Below are 19,503 nucleotides of genomic sequence, written 5' to 3'. Positions count from 1 at the left end.
CTTTTAATTCATCTTAAATTCAAAGGCTAACATATTTACGCATAATTGCCTTATTAACCAAGTGAATAATCATTCTTCGTGCATGAATTAACAAGTTTAAAAAGGTTTAATTACTAAAAGTTAATTAATTATTAAAAGTTTAAAAAAGTCCATTTCAAACTTCAGGAAATTGTATTGTCAGACACAAACTATGCGCTTGCGCAAATGTCAAACATGAATTTATATTCTACGATATTTCTCACGTTAAATGTTATACTGTTATTATTAGAATTCTAATTAATCCAAATTTTATTTTCATTAATGTTATTAATATATTTTATGCGTTCCCCAATGCATTTTGTCTTGTGGCGATTCGTTCGAATTATTTGAATTACAGGACAAATTTCTTTGCCTAGAACTGTGAGGGCAGCACTGTTTAGCTGTGAAGCGTCAACCAATCAGAGAAGAAGCAGTTTTTCTGCCTGGCTTACGTAGTCCTCTTGTAGAGGGCGCCACCAAGCCCCACTATCAAACGAACAGCGCATGCGTCAGTTAATGGAGCTCCTTTTCCGGAAAGAAGAGCGAACGGTTACCAGGAGTTGGAGGCGTACTATTTGGTTGTTAGAAAATGACAGCCATTACAATTTCACCAGCTTCCCATGGACTTATACAAGTGGTGAACGAAAGTAATTTGTGTAAAATAGAAAGGTACGTAGAAGAATAGCAACCATCGACGAATTTTGACTTTCGTGGATTTGGAGCGTCTACATGGCTACTATCGATTTTTTGCAGCTATCTTAATGACACCGCATACAGGGAATCCATCGAAAATGCTTCAAATTATAACAGCCGATTATGCAGGGAACGACGACTACGTATGCCTTTCCTCGATTCACAGACAGGTATTTCTTACCGTGATTTATGTATGCTTTTAACGCTCTAGTTATCAGAGTTGTATAATGCTACTATCAGAAATCGATCGCGTCTGTTTGAATTCAGTTAGCGCACTTTTTTTTGGTTGTACTCCTACTATTGTTGACATGCGTAGTTTAATTTTTTATGACGCAAATAGCAAGAGACAACGGAATAAAATGATAATTCGTAAATAGCTTCTTAAATATGTCGAGAATTACCGAGGTTTCTCAATTAAAACTACATGAACCAGTTTATAGACATAAGGAGTTACAATTTATTTGATTAAAAGCTAAATTTTTGTATTAAAATCTCTTCCGTTGGTCGGTTGTTGCTTCTTATTATTAAATAATGATTAATTAAAAATGAATGGTGAATCTGTGGTGTCGCCAGGTATAGATTGATAATAGAAATCATTATAAATTTACAGGTGTAGCACAAAATCATTCTTCGCTGTTTATGTCAGCAAGAGAAAGGCTTCCAGGCTTGTTACACGGTCAAATATATACATATCCCAGTAAAAGATGGAGAAAAAAAAGACGACAGTATCTAATGCACTATTTGCATCCAAAAAGGGGTCCCAGAGGAGATCCAGAAGATGGCGTAGAAGGTGTAGAAACTGTAACACATGTAAATGATGATAGTAAAGAATCTGTTGCTCTTAAAGGTAGATATATTTATAAAAATATGTAAATATATTGTGGACATTATACTTAATTGAATCAAAATAACAATTACTTATAGAGGAACACAGTAAAGATGCTTGGTACTATGACGAACAAGACATATTGGATATGGATACGTACGAGGAACCTGATCCTGAAAGTGATTATGATTATGAAGAAAGTTACAGTAGTAAAAGGAAACGAAGAAAACCTCGTGGTGGTGGACATCATCCTGCACGAAATCATCCTCCTTCCACAGATAACCCAGGAAGCAAACGTACAAAGGTTATTCTTTATTGTTAATATTAGCAGAATGTTTATTATGAGAATTAAGAAGCACAAACATATTGTGAAATACTTGATTCAATATGCAATTATATTCTTTAATTTTACATTTTCGTTTTTTCATATCTGATATTAAAGATTGTAAAAACCTTTTGTTAAATAGGGTGGGGGACGTGGGCGCAAAAAAACCAACTATGATGCTGTTGACACTGATAAGCCATTCGTTTGTGACCGTAAGTTTAACCATAGATACAACTACAAATGACCACTTCCTGTTACTAGTTTCATTATGATTATTATTATTAGTTCTATCAGTTGTTATTTCGAATAAGCGAACAAGTACATTACGTTAGAAGATTTGTTAATTTTATTAAATAACTATATTTTTATGATGCCTACATATTATTTCACAAAATACGCAAAAAGTTAATATATGATATACAGAAAAAGAATAATATGAAAGCTCGAAATAAATTATTGAAGACTCTAGTTTTGGTTGCCGCATAATTTTACACTTTGGGGATGGTAACTGAATTTATAATGAACTTTATAACGTGGAGAGGTGTCCTTTAGACTCATTAGTAATTTCATGTTGGATTTTAATGCTCTTTTGCTCAGTGAGATTGATCAGTACCGTATTGACTGCTGTTTTCCTTCAAGTTAATCAATTTGCAGTACACTATAGGATGCTCCGATCCTTGTCGTATACTTTGTGTTTGTATCAAACCTTGTACTCCATTTCTCTTTTTCCTATTTATCGAAGTATGAAGAGACGTGACATGGTTCTGTATGAAAGGATAAGATTGATCACGCGTGTATTAAAGATGTTAATGTTCGCACGAAGAACGTATGCAGTGCGTTCAAACATTATGTAGGCTGTATAAAATTGTGAACACTGTCCATTTTCTAATCATTTGAAGATAACATACCTTACTGATTCGCGTTCAGAGAACTGTAATTTCTTATATCCATAATTTACAAGAAATAATGTTTCCAAAAAAAAAAGAAAAATAAGGAGTGGTCATTCTTATCTTATAGACAATCTTTTCATCGATGCTTAATTTTGTTGACAATATTTACTTGCTGACAATATTCTTGAAGATCACTTAGGAGAACGACCAATATTATCTGTATATATACATAGTCAGTGGTTGAATAAACGAAGTGATAAATATTGTCGGCGATGTCCAGTGAAGAATTGTCGATGAAATGATTGTCAATGAGATCAAGGTGATTCGCTAGGTGGCCGCGTTTGCTTAGACCTTGAAGGAGTATAATAGTCACTACTAATTTGATCGAACTTTTCCAGACGCGAAGTCTATGAATTAACTCGAATGTGCCTGCCAATCTGTTTACTTCTTGAAACCACTCCTGTTAGACTAGCGGATGAATCTAAAGACATTTGGTCAAGACTAGTAAGCCTCGATTCTAAGCCGACACGTTCTGCCGACGAGTATAGACCATTGATTCTTGATCGAGCTTACAGTAATCGGCCAAATATCTTCGGACCTATACTACCTGCCAATAACAGAGCAAGAATGTACTGGCTCACACTGTAGCGAGCTCATTCTGTAGGAGTATACAAGCATCAAGCCTTGCATCGTATTAGTTTTGCTTCTTGGGCTGGAACTCCTTCACTGCTTGTCCACATATAGATTCGTAGGTGGATAGGGATATGTACTGGTACGGAAGGTGTGCAAATGCTATCCTAAACCTGGTAAGCTTCTTCCTCGAATCCTTTAACCGCCATGTATACTCCAAACTGTAGATATCCAGTAGATGTTCTCGCTATACACGAGAACCGACTGTCCGTTTTCGCTTTCTTCATACACATAAACGATGTCATACTGTGTGGGACACACCAGTCCGACATGGCGGTTAGACGGCTACCATTATCCTCCCTTAATCGTCCAACCAACTCGTCGAACCGAGATTTCTCACTCACTCACTCTCTTTCTCTCTCTCTCTGTCTCATCGTGGACGTTGCATTGGTTGGTTTGTGGGAAAAAACAGTATTTGCACTTTTGCAGTATGCAGCGCACGGTATAAAACCAGACCTGGTCTGGTCTACCATTATGGTCATTCCCACTCTACTTCCTCCGGTGATCCTGCTAAGGAACTAAGTCCCAGTCCTGCTGAAGTTGAACCTAGGAGCGTTGCAGACACCGCTGCTTCGAACCAGCCAGGTTGGAGCCAAAATCAGCTCAGTTTTCTCACTCTCCTTTTGTGGCAGTCGCCGCCGGATCCCCCATGCTCCTGGAAACCCCCCTTGTTTACACAACCCCTGGAACCCCGAATCTTTGATCTTGATCATCCATTTTCACGCAACCACCCAGTGTTCATCCGGATCATCATCTCTTTTTTTCCCCCGCCCCCTATACTTGATGGAACTTAAGTATTATATTCTTTAAATGTGTTGCAAATGCATGCTAGGCAAATAACGTAGCGTTCTATACTTCATTTTGTGTTCACGATTGTCCGTACTCGTTTACTATTTTGATCTGATCTCTGTATTTGCACAACTTTGTCTACATTTCTCGACTATCATACGGAGACAGTGTCGTTAAGCCAGTATGATACCGTTCTGTTCAGCATCGTGTACAATTTACTTACGTACACTGCTGGTGTATCTTGTTCTCTCGACACGACTCGAGGCTATTATTTATCCGTTTTCTTCGTTTTTTTTTTTTTTTTGGAAGATGGAAGGAAGGAAGGAAGAGAGGGGAAAGAGACTAGCGACTTTTCTGGCGAATGTTTTGCAATAGCATGCTTCTGCAATCGCGTCTTGAGAGTTGTTCTGTCGTGTGCCGGGGGAGAGTTGTGCTACCTTCTTAGCCGAGGTAGAGTTGTTAGGCGCAGCCTCTCTCTCTCGAGTATTTGGTATGCGTGTGTGTACTTTTTGATCATGGTTGTTTCTATATACATACATACAATATCCTTTCGCAGCATGATGAGTTTGATCTGAGTTGTTTGTAATGGAGTAATCTAACGGCGTTTACAGTATCTTTTTCATTTTCCGTTTTGCTCGTATTCTCTCTACTTCACTTTACTACTTTGTTGGTTTTTATCTTGTTCGTTTTTTTCTTTTTTTTTTAATACGCTTTGGCAATCATAGAGCGATTTTGGCTTCGATTGTTCCTTTTACGATGATCGCCTGCCGCAGCTTCACTAAAGACATATACATACTTTATATAATATACCCGTACGCCCGGAGATTGTTCTCCAAAGAGTCGCAAATAGTAGTGTTGCCGCGTTTGCGCCGCTGTTACTGTCTGACCTTGGAACGGATACTTCGACGTTGTATCGTTGTAATTGCTCTTGGTGATGGAATGCATCGATTGACATAATTTGTGCACCTTGTTACGATTCTATACATACATATATTTATATATATATATATAGTTATATATATGTATATATATGTATGTATATATATTTATATATATAATATCTACATATACATATTATTTGACTTTTCTTTCCTCATTGTTGTGCCAGTTCCTTTTTTCAATTACTGTGCCACTTTGAATAATCGATTCTGATTAGCCAAGGCAAGTGACCGCCTTCCCAAGGAATTTTTCAATTTTTGTAAAATCGTTCTCACGATTCAGAGCTGCTCTCCTCTGCTGCAACATGTGATACACGTGGTCTTGGGATCAGGGCCCGGGATATGCGGGAGTGGGGACAGAAGCAGCCAATCGCGATGGGAGAAAACGAGACCCCTAATTTCGGAACAGTTTCCAACTTGTCAAAAATGTCCAGAATCTGAACAGATAATTCTGTAGCTGTAAGGGAAAAACGACGAGTGTCACAAATCGAGAGTTCTAATAACTTCTATTCTATTCTGAAATTTTTAGGTGTCAATAGTATTGCTAGCCTTCGAGTGACATGGCGCTTAACCGTGTTAAGCGACGAATATCTGAACATATGTGACACACGGCGTTCTTCCTTGCAACCGCATTATCATCGATAAATTAGAATTTGCAAAGGACGGCCCTGTGCCCTCGTCTGCAGAGCGTGGAAGAATTCCGGGATAGGTGGGTCGTAGCGGAATCGATTATGCTGGCGGTGGTCACAGGATTGACTCTAAAACTCATTGTCTCTAAGCCAGTGTGCATGGTCATTAGCTTGTGACGCAAAGCGCAACTGGGTATGTGGTCGGTTTGTGATTAGGTGGTACACGTCGGGGTCGTCAGAACGCAAGCTCATCGAGTACCTCGAGTCCGTCCCCCGCAGCACCCTCCGCGGCCGCTGCGGGGGCGTCGACGCAGCCGCCTGCGCAGTCGCAGCCGCAGCCTCAGCCAGCGGCCCAGCAGGCCCAGCCGGCGGCTCAGCAGGCCCAGCAGCCACAGCCTCAGCCGGCGCAGACACAGCCGGCGCAGACGCAGCAGCCACAGGCGGCGCAGGCGACGGTCGCGCCCGCGTCGCCGACGATACCGTCGACGAAGGAGGACCACCTGCCTGCGGCCTCGTCCCCGGGAACCGCGGTGCCCTCGCCCTCCTCGGTGAGAACGGAGGGGCCCCCGACCCCCGGGACTAACGAAAAAAAAGCTGGCAAGTCCGCGCAACCCTCCCCGTACTGCGACTTCTGTCTGGGCGACGCTAGGGAAAATAAAAAGACCGGCGGCTCCGAGGAGTTGGTCTCGTGCAGTGACTGCGGCCGCTCAGGTAAGCCAGAGGAAAAGATCAAGCGCAAGTATACACGAAGAACGAATCACAATTAATGCAGGTGGCGTGTGTGTATCCGCCGATGATATATAGTCCGGTAATCGCGTGTGTCGTTCCGTCGATCGAACCCTCTCTGGGTAGCGGATCATTGGATTACCTTCCTTTACTTTTCCTCGGTGGTCTCTGTATCAGGACCACTGGCCATGTATACGGGGGCGGACTCCTATCAGGACGCGTTCCCCGCCCAGGTCGGGAACCCCGCCGCTTTTGCTTTTGTTTCGCGCTGTGTTGGGACCGATGTAAGTACTACCGATCACTACTTCCATCATGTTCACCCTCTTCTGCCGCTACGGCACCAGACAATAACCCTCTCGGATCTGACTTCCGACCAGGCATTCCAAATCAACTTTGTTTGTTTGTTTTTTTTTTTTTTTTTTTTTTTTTCTTTATTAACACACCTGCTAGACTCGGACACCCGTCTATATATCTATGTCAGAGTAACGTTCGGTTCGAGCGATTGTATTTATCCCATTGCATTGAAAAAAAATCACTTGTTACAATGTTGTAAATGTCTCATATATATAAAGCGGAACAATTGTTTGCAATTTTAGGGACTTGATACATGAGCTTCGTCCTCGAAGGATTCATAGCTTTTGGGCCCGTAGAACGCAGCTCAACGTAAGAGATCCATTTCCATTCTCGCTGGACATGCCTGCGACGAAGTGGGTGCGACTTTGGCAAAAAGTTCCTCGAACACGTGTTTCTCCTTATCCGAATCGGTTACGGTCGAAGAATTTGGACGGACTTCCTTGCTGTGCAAAACAGCCGAGATCGGTCGATCACGTTGTTTTACAAGGGAAACACGTACGTCCTGGAGCTTCTTTCCTCGGGAAACACTTCAGATCCAGGGTCCCCGTTCGGAGGACTCTCGTTTAATTGTTAGAGGAACTCGATGGATTTGTTTTCCTTAACTATTTGGTTAATAGACTGACCCGCGTCTTCGATATTCCTCGCTGCTTCGTCATTTCCGAGTTAGGTCATTGTCTTCCTAAAAATATTGACTGTTTATTTTCCATGCGTACAATATATATACCTTACCGTAGTCGTTGTTGTAGATCTCCCATGCATTAGACGCGCACTATGTTTGGATTGCAACGAGCATTTGTTGAGACACTTGGACCCCCGCTGATGCATGCTAGCCAGTGCCTCGATAGTTACAGTAAGAAACATTGTCGCAATTGAAAGCGAAATCGTGTCGCGACCGGGCTGATTTCTCTTTGGAAAATTCTCACCGACGAATCGGAACGGTGGTCAACTAGAGAGGCACTCGATCGGAATGACCCTAACCGCGAAATCGGCAGAGGTTTCCCTCCAGAAAAGACAGTTTCGAATTTTTGTTGTACTCGAACTTTCTTTCACGCATCTTCCCGCTGCTGTTTCGATTGGTTCTGTTCTCTTGCTCGCTTCAGCCTTTTTAATCGTTCTTGTCCGTTCGTTTTGTTCGCGGACCCCACCCTGCCCCCCTCTATTTTTTTTCTAGAATTAACGGCGACCTAATACAGAACAGAATATTAATGATTGTATTTTCCAGGTTCTATGATTTACTTTCGGAACAATTGCTCCATTCGAGCTGCGGCATATACTTACTTCGGTCCCGTGGAAGGAAAACAGAAGGAAATCGGCAAATCTTTCCCGTTTACCGTCCTCCTCGTATACATGGTCGGTGGACTAGCTTTTTTCTTTGTCGCTCCTGTGTCTCCTTTACGATCCGCGACTTGTGTTCACGCGACTACAGAGCCGAGAAAGAGAGCGAGCGAGTGAGAGAGAGGGAGAGAGAGAGAGAAAGAGAGAGAGGAGAGAGAGAAAGGATAAAATCGACGTGCGTTCGCACAAGGGCGATTCGTAATTAGCAATTAATTCGGAATTGTCGTCGATTCGATCGCGGTTCCGGACCTGTCGAGCTATTTTTCATACCACCGCGGAGGATCGTAACGAGAACAAACAGAGAGAGAGAAAAAAAAGAGGAACACGAAAAAAGAAAACACTATTTTTGGGTTGAGTGGGACGATAACGAAAAAAAAAGGAAAAAAAAGAGAAAGAGAGAGAAAAAGAAAAAAACTAGTTGCTGTAACGACGTACGTTCGAGAGAATCGCATCGTTTTAAGGGTAAATTCATGTGTGCAATAATTAAGGAGCTGCACGGTTTCAGCGTATTAGAAAGAGAGCGAGTGAGAGTGAGAGAGGAGAAGGGAGAGAAGGAGAGATTGGGAGAGAGTGCGTGCGAGACAGAGCGAATGGTGAAAACGGTTACGAGCTTTACGTACACTAGTCAAGGCACGAAAAGCAAAAACATCAGTTTGTCAATGGTGCAACTTGTCGCATCTGAGCGATGGGAATGTTCGATGATTCCTTTGCTGCACGGATCAACTGTGATTTATTGTAATTCAGTGATTAGTTTTTAAGGGGACAAATTTTTACGAGGCAAAACAAAAAAAAGAGTAAATAACGAGCAATGTACAAAACAAAACGAAAGGGCGGGTGGGTGGGGGGTAATTCAACGCGAAACACGAATCTCGGTATGTTAAAGAAAGAAAAGAAAGAAAGAAAGAAAGAAAAACGATACAAAATAAGAAGAAGAAGATGATGAAGAAGAAGAAGAAAGGGAGAAGAAGACAAAAAAGCACGAGACGAACAGAAATACGGTCTGCCGTTCTTTTTTTGGGGAGAGAGAGAGAGAGAGAGACGTGCACTCGACTTTTTAAAAACCGAAAACAAAGAAATTCCTGTTGCACAGTGTATCACTAGAGCACGTATTGAAGAGGATGTGTTTGTGTTCTCTGTTTGACTACAGTGTAGACCGCGTTCTTACGTTATTGTGTTTGAAAATCAAAAGAAAGCAAAAAGAAAAATGGAGGGAGTGAGAGAGAGAGAGAGAGGGGGCGAGTGGGAAGAGGAGAGAAGAGATGCTTGCCGCGAAGTAATCGTTCTATAATCGAGAAGTTTTAAGAGAGAGAGAGAGCGTGAGAGTGAGAGAGAGAGAGAGAGAGAGAGAGCTTAAACAAACGATACGAATATAGACTTTATAATTATATTATCCAGCACAGTCGTGAATCGTTTAAACGAGAGCAACATATTTATATATATATTATATATATATAGTAAAACGGGGAAAGAACCATGTTTTCGATATTTCTACGTTTCTAGGGGAAGAGAGGACGGTCTTGTAAATAATTTTCGTTCTTCGTTTCGAACATTTTGCGTTCTCCGTACTTCTATTTATCGATCTGCAATACACCTAAGAGGCGCAGCACATATAACGCTAGCTAAAAGTATTACCGTTCGAATACTCGTGCAGGAGAGAAAGAGAGAACGAGAGAAAGACTCGGTTTCACAGTACGGAACAGGTTCGACGTAAATTTTCACGGTCGCATTTTTCACGTTGCAACGGCTGCACTCGGAATACAAAACCGTTTTACGCGTTTACACGATCGCAGCTCACCGTACACTTCCAATGAACCGCCGGTGCTTTTCGGACACCGGGTAGATCGAACGGGTGCTCGATCGAAGCTTCCATTTACGTAAGATCCGATTCCTCGCGCGATCGATGGTTCCCTCCTTCCTGGAATGATCCGGGTTGCCGTTGGACAGGTTTCCGCCGTCGTCTTCCAACCGAAGCGGAGAGAAGTTCGCGACAAATTTTACACGTATTTTATACGAAACGCCTCGCCTCTTCGTCGATAAACTGCCGATATGTTCCGCGAACTCCGTATTTCTCGTGGACAATTTCCCGGAAACAAGGTTCAGAAAGCAGCCTGCTGGATGAAAAGTGTTCAAGAACGTCGACGCGCCAGTTTCGGCTCGTCGAGCCTCGTCAACGGAACGAATCAATAATTTACATTTGGTTTCCGTTTCTTGCGATCGGCGCGATCACCGTATGTGCATCTAGATTTCTCGGTAAATTAGTGGAAACAACTCTGCCATGTATTGATAATAATGCGAATAGCTTGAATACTGTAATCGACTCCTAAAGAATACATGGAGAACGTGCGACGACATGTCCGACCTGCACAATTTGAGCGTTTCGAGAGTAGCCGAACAGCGGTCGCCGCGCGTCGAAATCGCCGAAAATTCCACGTCGCGAATTTATTTCCGCTGAAACGGCCCGATTGCCAATCTCGTCGAGCTTAGGACATTTTGTGAGAGAAAGAAGCATATTCGATTGGGAAAACCATCGGCAACCCGAGATACCAGGCGGACCGGTCTCGTTCGAGGAAAGAATCGTGCGCGACGCGAGAGAGAGAGAGAGAGAGATAGAGAGATCGGTTCATTTAGAATTCCGATGGAACCATTCGTCGCCGCGTTTTCATTTCCATCCATTTCTTGTCCGTTTACACACGCATTCCAGCGGGGCCGACCTGCTGCTCCGAAAACCTTCCGTTTCGTTCTGGGCATTAATCGTTTGTTCGTCGCCGCGTTGCATATTATAGCGTGTACACTTGTCGTTTGCTGTTTTTGCCGGGTCGTCGTCGAACGGCGGCGGGATATATTTATTGCATATTTAAAGGAACAGGAAGAGCAAACACGGGGAAACAGAGGGGAGAAGGAGAAAACGGGAAAAGGGAGAGAGAACAGGAAAATCAGCGGGCAGCGCGCGATTAGGGGCGTGCCAAGAGAGAGTGAGAGAGAGAGAGAGAGAGACTATACTGCTTTCCGCGTTTCGAACGCGGCACGTGTCCGACACGTGTCGCGGCAACAAGGATGTGCGTCTTGTATCTTCCTTGCAGTAGGAGACACGATCATAGCTTAGTTTTGTACAAGCTTTGGTACTCGCGACGCAGAAACAGAGGGAGGACGTCGCGCAGAGGCGAACCGTCGCGGGTAACGCGACCGATTCTTCCCGGTCTCGTCGTTCGTTCGGCTAGGATCGCTCTCGTTAACATCCGAGATTCGACGAACAACCTTCGCGAAGTCCTTCTCCGAAGTCTTCTTGCTCGGTCGAAGATATACCGAACGGAAACGGAAATGATCGCTCGTTCTCGGATGAAAATATAGGGGCTGGAAACGCGAATTAAAAACTTCGCGGGGGTCGTCGGCACCCCCCTGTGTCATTACTACGGTCGGAAAGCCGCGAATGTGCTCTTTCTCGATGGACGAACCGCGGCGGAACGTGTCTCGATGGAAGCATAAGATTGGAGACGCAGAACGGAGTTACCGCGGCAAAGGCGAAACGCGCGCGGAAAAGTTGCGCCGGTCGTGTCTCGTTCCGCGGTCGTTCAGCAGTCGCGAATTATCTGCGAACCGCGGCGGATTTCGACCCAGATTTCCGGGCAATGATTCGACAGGCATCCGGCCGCGAGTTCCTGCAAAATCGCCTCTGCGCGCCGCGCCGGCCGTTTAGTTTCTCTTGTAAACGTTAATACCGATACCCTCTGAGTTTTTCGGCCCGTGGCGCAGGAACTCTTTTTCCTTCTTTCCTAACGAAAACAAGAAAAAGAAGAAGAAGAAAAGAAAACCGTTGCATACTATCATAGATTTATGGACACGAGAAGTTGTAACTCGATCGAAATGAACTCCCTTGTTGCATCGTCTTGTCGGGCGATTTTATTTTCAATTAGAACAGTTCTCCGGATGCTCTTCGATTTTACTGCCGTACCCTTCCGCTCTCGATTGTTCTCGACACTCTTTACAATTATCGCAAGAAAAACTCACATGGTATAAAGGAGAGCGAGCGAGAGAAAGAGAGAAAGAAAGAGAGAGAGTGAGAGAGAGAGAAAGGGGAGAAAATGATGAAAAAAATGATACGAAAGCATGCAAATAGTTCCTCCTTGTTATATAAAAATCGAAGACTTGTTATTAGGCAATTTTTAATTAAGCAATACCCATGAGGCTTACAAATCTAGTATTTAAGTAACGCTAGTTATATATAAATATATATATTATATATATATTATATATATATATATATCAAATGTGATACGTTATGAGTTGTGTGTATGTGAGAGGGTGAAAGACTATCCAAGGAGCAGGATGAAAGGGACGTGGTTCTGAATGGTGCGAGTATGGGAAAAACGTTTACGCGTGGGTGGATGACACGGCTGGCTGTGTGCGTGCATGGGTGGATTATGTTCGAGGGAGAGTGTGCTGGTCCGCGACGTTTATATTGTGCTGCGCAAGAAAGAACGTGAACTATTCCAAGGTACGCACCGCTATTACTTTTACCACCTTTACTATTCCAAATAAAATAACAATATGTTCAAGAGGTGACATCAAAAGAATCGCAGATATCATGAAATAAAGCATTCTGTGCGGAAACATAAACAAAACGTTATACATTATTCCGGACGTTTTTAGTGCTGAGGAAGGGTGAAAGTCATACAATGCAAAAGAAAACAAAAACAAAAAAATAAGAAAAAGAAAACAACGAAACGGAAAAGAAAAGAATTGTCAGTCTATCGTGCGCGTTTCCAAAGGAACAAAATTCAGTAGAGAACAAAAAAAAAGACCAAAAAAATCTAAAAAAGCAAAAAGAAACCGATCTACAATTTCGTGGACGCTCTCTTGACTTGGTTTCGAAAATATTCGGATAAACAAACAATAAGCGAATCGCTTGGACGTGACCGTGAGAAATATACATATATATATATATGTTCGTTGGTCGAATTCGAGACGTAAAAAAGTAAAATGTGACAAATATAGAAACGAATAATAGCTTGGAGTTCACTGTTCTTCGGCACAAGATAAATGTCCTAGCACCTTTCTACTCGTCCAGACGCAAACTATCCTGCTCCGTCCCCGAATATGCTTGTTCCATGACCTCCGTTACGTTCTTGTTATAGGGCATCCGACTTGTTTGCAATTCACTGCGAACATGATCGTTTCTGTTCGCAAGTACAGGTGGCAGTGTATCGAATGCAAATGCTGTTCCATTTGTGGCACCTCCGACAACGATGTGAGTATTTACCATTATTTCACGGGATCAACCAAACCGGTGGTCGCCCACAACTTACTCCAACTATCTGCCCCTTCTCAGGAAATTAGCGTTATCTTACGCTATTTTATTTTATAATGCCGCATCTCCGTATACAAATAGCATAAACGTTTGCTAAAGCGACGTTTTATCTATCTTTGGAGATCCCGAAGACTTTTCGACTTTGGCTCTGGATCTCTTCATGAACGTGCGCTATATGTACTGCAAAGGATAATAGAATAATAGAGAAGTCGATCTGTGATACTAAATTCGATTTATTACGAATAGAGATGAATTAAAGAGATTTTGGAACTTGGCGTGGTACTCAACGTGGAATTTCTATTATATTGTTCCGTTCTGCACGAGACGACCGACTTCTGCGCGCTATAAATCGCTCGAAGAAGCTGAATTAGTTGGAGCAAGTAGTGCGCGACACGCAGCCTCGATCGATGCTGAAATTACGCTCGTCGATGAGCTATTGTTCAGCGTGGAGGTTTTACGTGTCCTAACATTTGACGCCGGATCGGTCACGATATCGGATTGATTTTGACAAAAAAAAAGAAAAAAGTCTACGATAATTCTGATCTCTTTCAAGTAAACCGTCTGAAAATCGATCGATTTGAAAGATTTTGAAAAGAAAAAAAAACGCGATCATCCGCTGGCGCGTTAGGTATCGTTGGAAGCTAATTTGAGACTGTTTCGCGAACTAAACTAGGATCAGCTGCTGTTCTGTGACGACTGTGATCGTGGATACCACATGTATTGTCTGTCTCCACCTCTTGCATCTCCTCCCGAGGGCTCCTGGTCTTGCCGTCTGTGCATAGCAGAATTTCATCGCCGTGATTAAAGCTCATTGTCTCGTAGATAAGTCACGGATTTTTATCTATTTGCTGTGGTGCAGCGGCCGTTCCTGAATTAGGAGAGTATTTTCAGAAAGAAGCACACTTTCGTTTTTTTCTGTTTTTAGTTTTCGTTTTTGTTCTTTTTTTCGTCGTTTTCTTTTTCTTTCTTCTACGTTCGTTTTAACGTAGAGCGAAGTAACCACCGGGTGATACACTAACACGATTCGTCGACACGTTGGCAGCATTAACGTTTTCTTAATCTTCTTTTCTTCTGATTGTTTTCTTCGTTGAGACTCCCCCACCTCCACCCCCTGTCGCTCCCGTATTTTCTCCGTTCGTTCTTTTTTTCTCTTATTTAAGTTCGCGATAATGATTAAGACGAAAACGTTTGACGAAGTATTCGTAACACGATACAGATAATACTGCGTCAGTTGTCTCAGGCACTGGTGATCTCAGAAAATTAATAAATAATTGCGTATTATATAATTTTAGCTGAGCCCCCTAGCGTTTACCCATATTATTAGTTGTACGACAATGTACCGTCGATGGACTGTCCGGAAAATCTTTCTATAAAATCGTAAACCAGCAACAAAAAAAAACAAGAAAAAAAACAAGAAAAGTAGTGTGTGAACGCGGAAACCGATGAGAGATACCATCGTGAGAACCGAGAGGACCCCTCCCCGCAACCGATTGTTGCCGGTCGATTGCATTTTTCATTGAGACGCGAGAAATATATTTTTTATTCGGTTTAGGAACGACCGCGTGACATGATTAACGATCGAGATAGGATGAGAACAAATTCTAGGCGTTAGTTTTCGGGAATCGATAACAATGAAGACAGAAAAACGCGATGAGATACTCTCCTAGTTCTAGGCCAAATTTAGTTTATAGCCATTGACATTCGAAGTTCAGTTGCTTTTTTACCGTTTTTCTTTTATTTCTTGAAAATTGCTTACGATCGAAACACCGAAACCGGAGATCTCGAATATCTGCGATAGAAATCTCTTAGCTCCTCGCTATCGACTGTCAGACCCCCCTCCCAAAAAAATGCACGAAAAGAACCGAGATTCAGAAGGAAGCAAAAAACGATAACGAGAGAAATTGATAATCTAGAGGAAAAAAAGATCATGATATTAAATAGTATCTGTTTCATAAAAATAGCGATAAATAGGACACCGTCTATTTATCTGTACGTATCCATGATACTAAAGCTTTTACACTTAATGACACAGCCATTAGTAGCAGTATAGCTATGACATACAAAAGAACTTGCAGTACCGCAGAAATTTATATTCTATTATTCCTTTTATCGTTAGTTCAGTATTTTTTATATTTTATATATTGAATGTACTTAATTTAAGATACTGTGGTGATATTTGGTATTCATTGATGTAACTGTTTTCCTTCCGTTTTTTTTCTTTCTTTTCTTCTTCTTCTTCTTCTTCTTTTTTTATTTTAGTAACTTTAGGGTCACTTAATGACGTGGAATTGTGTATTAGGTGTCGCGTGCGAGAGAGAGAGAGAGAGAGAGAAAGTGAGAGAGAGAGAAAGAGAGAGAGAGTTAGTCTTATAAAAAACGTATTTTGAGTTTGACTTTGATTCAACGTGGTGAGTTTACATTTTATATCGCTTATTTTTTAACACACTGTATGCAAATTTGAATAAACATTAGTTTATGTAAACCGAATCGCTAACTTTTAGACAGTCTTATTGTGTGCCATGGAAAATTTTTCTGAATGCAGAAAGGATAATACATGATAAATAACGATAGAACTTCTTCGGGTGCTATACTTCAGGGATTAGTTTCCCTTTTGAACATTTTAGGATTAACTTTGTAAGATCAGAAGTCATGTCATGACCAAGGAAAACTATATTCTATAATTATAATAAATAATATATATTTGCGAAAGTGTAATGTAAGGTATCCATAAGCAAGAAACAATACTCAAGGAAATATAAGTTTTTTTATGAAAAGAAAAATAGGATTTGTATAAATTTATGATTACGTGTACTCATTTTATATTGTTCCACAAACACAGCAAATATTCCAATGTTCTGAACGGAGTATTCGCGAGGCAGATTTTGTTGTTACATGCGTGTCACTCAATTTCTACTAAAATATCGGATAGAGGTTTTCGTTGAAGATCAGGCACAGTAGCATCCTTTGCTGGATATCCCACTGGCAGTAGTACAACAAGCTTTTCATTCTGAGGACGTCCAAGAAGGTTGCGGATAGCAGGTCCACAATTTAAAGGAGTAGAAGTCAGAGTTACCAAACCTGCGTGCTAGATTTAAAATTCATATATTAAGATCCATATTATGCATAGGTACACAGTATAAGAAACTATAGTATTATAATGTTAATACTTGTATAGCGGTAATGAGAATACCACATGCGATAGATGTGCTTATTTCATTGTAATAATGAATTTTTCTTTTTCCATTTGGTAATATACCATACGTTTGTTTGAACACAAGTAACAAGTAAGGAGCAATAGTCAAGTATTCCTTCACCCAATTAGTTCTTAACGGAAGCAAATCTGTTGTCCATTTGAGCCCCATTCGCTGCTTGTAATTTATTTCTTCTTCTTTTTCAATGACGCATCGTATTTGCTCTTTCACCTTTTGGTTCGATACCACTACGAATGTCCATGGTTCTGTGTGTGCACCACTAGGCGCAGTGCCTAAAATAGACTCAAATGTGTAAGGAATTTTGTGAATGTAATTACATAATATTGTACCTGCAGCTTTTATTATGTCATGTATGACTTTTTTTGGTACAGGGTCTGGACTGAAAAATCTTAAGGTTCTTCTAGCAGCTACAATTTTATAAAATTCAGAAGCCCGATGAAGCAATTCTGCTTCCGTGGGCCTTGTGTAATTATATAGAATATGTTCTAAGTCTATCGGTAGTGCAGGTTCCTCACAATCTTCTAATCTTTCTTCACCGATGTCTGAAAAGAAATATTATAACTCAAGACCTTTTGCTTTAAATTAGACTTAACGTACATTCAGAATAGTTATTGGAAGTATCTATCGTATAAGATAAAATAAAATGGATTTGGCATAATATTAAAATTAATTTTGTATTCTAAATTACATATAGCTTTCAGTAACTCTAGCTTTACAAATCCAAGACTGGTGGCAATAATGTGGGGTATTACCTTCTAGCTGCTCCTTAGTGTTATCCAAAATGATTAAATCACGTTTATCAGTTTGTTCGAGTGCGGTACGTTTTTTCCTGACATTATAAAACAATTTTAAAAAGCTACAGGAAATAATACCGATCAGTACATGATACCAGTATTTCGTCCAAAATGGTAACAATTCAGAGAACATTTCGCAGAAAATACGTTGTTACGAATCACTATTTTACTTCTGTCATTTGTATATGTTACGAGTGATCTCAGTATAATGAAAGGCGGCAATACGAGTGGTGGGAAGCATGTGACCTCAAATATCTGAGTTATATCGCTCGCACATGAGTATACAAACAATGTTACCCCATCCCATCGCTCGCGCTAAAACATTTATTAAGTTTATTCCTGCCGATCATTTACGATACAACGAAATACTTAAGTACTCGTGTGTTTTAAATACATTATATACCTAGCAACGTTTCTAATCTTTTAAGCGCGAAAAACAAGTCAAGAAGAATATAATTCTTATCATACAATTAAAACGACGATAATACCTTTTAAACCTTACGTTAACGCAGAAGAGAATAATGCGATCTATTACGAACGTTTAACTACATCTTAAGTAGTATGGTAACGATTTAATTATTCAGCGACAGAGAAACTCAGGCTATTAAGAATTACTATAAATCCATTGACGCTGGCTTAGACAATGACCTTTATTAACATCTTACTGTTGTTAAAAAACTTGTTATTACAAATAAAGTCACTGTTTACTTTTAACGGTCATCATTTATTTCGTATAGTACGTTGGGAGGAACCATTCTACGCCTAAATCGTTTCAAGCAGAATATTCCATTTTTCAGCTATGGAGATCGTATTTAATAATAGAAGATGATTAAAGTGTTTCGTTATAGCGGCGTAACAAAATCATCTCGTTTCTGCAGTCGCTCAGTATCATGGCGATGGCCCGTGTTCGAAAATCAAAAAGTTCGGCATTCGAAATTTCCAGAGAATCGATGGTAGAGATAATCAATCGACCATGAAAGTAACATCGACGTAAACAAATTAGGTTAGAACTTAAGTTCAAGGTGAAATAGAAACACGGATGACACGCATTAGCAGACAGTTATAGTGCATTTTCGTTTTACTCGCGTTTTATTTCTTTTTAACGACATATCAAGATTCTTGAATATAGTGCAGTAATGGTATTCAGTCCATACTTCGCCCATTTTTTTAAAGTTCTAATTTAATCTATTAATCATTACAATTAAAAGGTAATTCCATGCAATCTTGAAGAAATAAGAATAACAGAATTTAATAAAGGAATATAATGAAATACAATAAATAGATCTTGGTAGTCAAATTCTTCCAATTTCAATATTAGATGAAATAGAGCAATGAATAAACTGAACAAAATGAGACAAAGAAAAATAATTCTCAGATAATAAATAAAATTGTTCCAAGTTTTATTAAATTTATTACATTAAATGCGTAAAATCCTTGTACAGATCTTTCTCGTATTGCATCACGTCATCATAGATATGATGAAATTAATAGTAAAATAGAATTATTCGGATTCTACTTTAAAATTTGAAAATTGACTTCGAAGAACAGACACTTGTAGTTTTATCTTTGTCGTGCAAGAATATTTTTCAGTCGATTATCTTCTGTTAGAACTTCAGTCGATAGGGGATTGATGCGAGGTGAAAGGAAAAGTGCGTTAATAGAAAAATTGATTTTTGATTTTTCCCCGTTTGCGTACTTGTTCTATTACTGTGTGTCGGTACGGTCGCTCGGCTCGGCTGACGCACCAACTAAAGGCAGTCGCAGTCGCTGTTGTACGTTGCGCGGTGCGGGTGCGCGGTGTCAAAACGTGCGTGTCTCGTCGTCGCCCGTCAAAACGGACGGACCGAAAACGTCGGTTAATCATGTAAAATGCGATGTCAACGTGAATTCGTTGGTTCGGCAATCGGCTCCCGCGACAATTAAGACGATCGGCTTCCTCGGGTCCGGGAGAACACACGTTATTCGTTGGTTCGTCGTGT

General features: G+C 40.8%; 2 protein-coding genes across 12 annotated transcripts; one reads left to right on the top strand and one right to left on the bottom strand.

Moving 5' to 3' along the window:
• Nucleotides 1-480: 480 nt before the first annotated feature.
• d4 (double PHD fingers d4) lies at nucleotides 481-18,238 on the top strand. Of its 10 annotated transcripts, none has more exons than XR_013033013.1 (10): nucleotides 481-687; nucleotides 772-881; nucleotides 1,322-1,558; nucleotides 1,636-1,841; nucleotides 2,005-2,074; nucleotides 3,872-4,027; nucleotides 6,015-6,509; nucleotides 6,702-6,808; nucleotides 7,625-7,728; nucleotides 8,101-8,241. XR_013033013.1 is itself a non-coding variant. In XM_076520419.1 (9 exons), exons 1-9 carry the CDS (start codon nucleotides 608-610, stop codon nucleotides 7,676-7,678), a joined length of 1,515 nt encoding a protein of 504 aa, XP_076376534.1. In that variant the 5' UTR covers nucleotides 481-607; the 3' UTR covers nucleotides 7,679-8,243. The 10 variants fall into 10 exon arrangements, 6 of the variants coding, with proteins under 6 accessions (XP_076376534.1, XP_033329617.1, XP_076376535.1 ...); XR_013033016.1 differs by lacking the exon at nucleotides 7,625-7,728 and adding an exon at nucleotides 7,121-7,187 and having other exon boundaries at nucleotides 483-687; nucleotides 8,101-8,236; XR_013033014.1 differs by adding an exon at nucleotides 7,121-7,545 and having other exon boundaries at nucleotides 484-687; nucleotides 7,625-8,243.
• On the bottom strand, nucleotides 16,264-17,657 carry Iyd (Iodotyrosine deiodinase). Of its 2 annotated transcripts, XM_033473731.2 has the most exons (4): nucleotides 17,483-17,657; nucleotides 17,060-17,272; nucleotides 16,686-17,002; nucleotides 16,264-16,603 (listed from the first exon to the last, which is right to left on the bottom strand). In XM_033473731.2, the coding sequence occupies exons 1-4, from the start codon at nucleotides 17,655-17,657 to the stop codon at nucleotides 16,418-16,420; spliced, it is 891 nt and encodes a 296-aa protein (XP_033329622.1). In that variant the 3' UTR covers nucleotides 16,264-16,417. The 2 variants fall into 2 exon arrangements, with proteins under 2 accessions (XP_033329622.1, XP_033329621.1); XM_033473730.2 differs by having other exon boundaries at nucleotides 16,686-17,272.
• Nucleotides 18,239-19,503: the final 1,265 nt, after the last annotated feature.

Source organism: Megalopta genalis, chromosome 3, assembly GCF_051020955.1.
Source record: "Megalopta genalis isolate 19385.01 chromosome 3, iyMegGena1_principal, whole genome shotgun sequence".
NCBI classification, from domain to species: Eukaryota; Metazoa; Arthropoda; class Insecta; order Hymenoptera; family Halictidae; genus Megalopta; species Megalopta genalis.
The sequence above is the reverse complement of the archived record's forward strand: the minus strand, read 5'-3'. Positions and strand labels throughout refer to the sequence as shown.

Coding starts and splice junctions, on each gene's coding strand:
- Iyd (XM_033473730.2), bottom strand. CDS start 17,657: ATGTTCTCTGAATTGTTACCATTTTGGACGAAATACTGGTATCATGTA. Junction 17,273..17,482: donor CACTAAGGAGCAGCTAGAAG/GTAATACCCCAC, acceptor ATTTCTTTTCAG/ACATCGGTGAAGAAAGATTA. Junction 16,604..16,685: donor TTCTCATTACCGCTATACAA/GTATTAACATTA, acceptor TTTTAAATCTAG/CACGCAGGTTTGGTAACTCT.
- d4 (XM_033473726.2), top strand. CDS start 608: ATGACAGCCATTACAATTTCACCAGCTTCCCATGGACTTATACAAGTG. Junction 688..771: donor AATTTGTGTAAAATAGAAAG/GTACGTAGAAGA, acceptor GATTTTTTGCAG/CTATCTTAATGACACCGCAT. Junction 2,075..3,871: donor TAAGCCATTCGTTTGTGACC/GTAAGTTTAACC, acceptor GCACTTTTGCAG/TATGCAGCGCACGGTATAAA.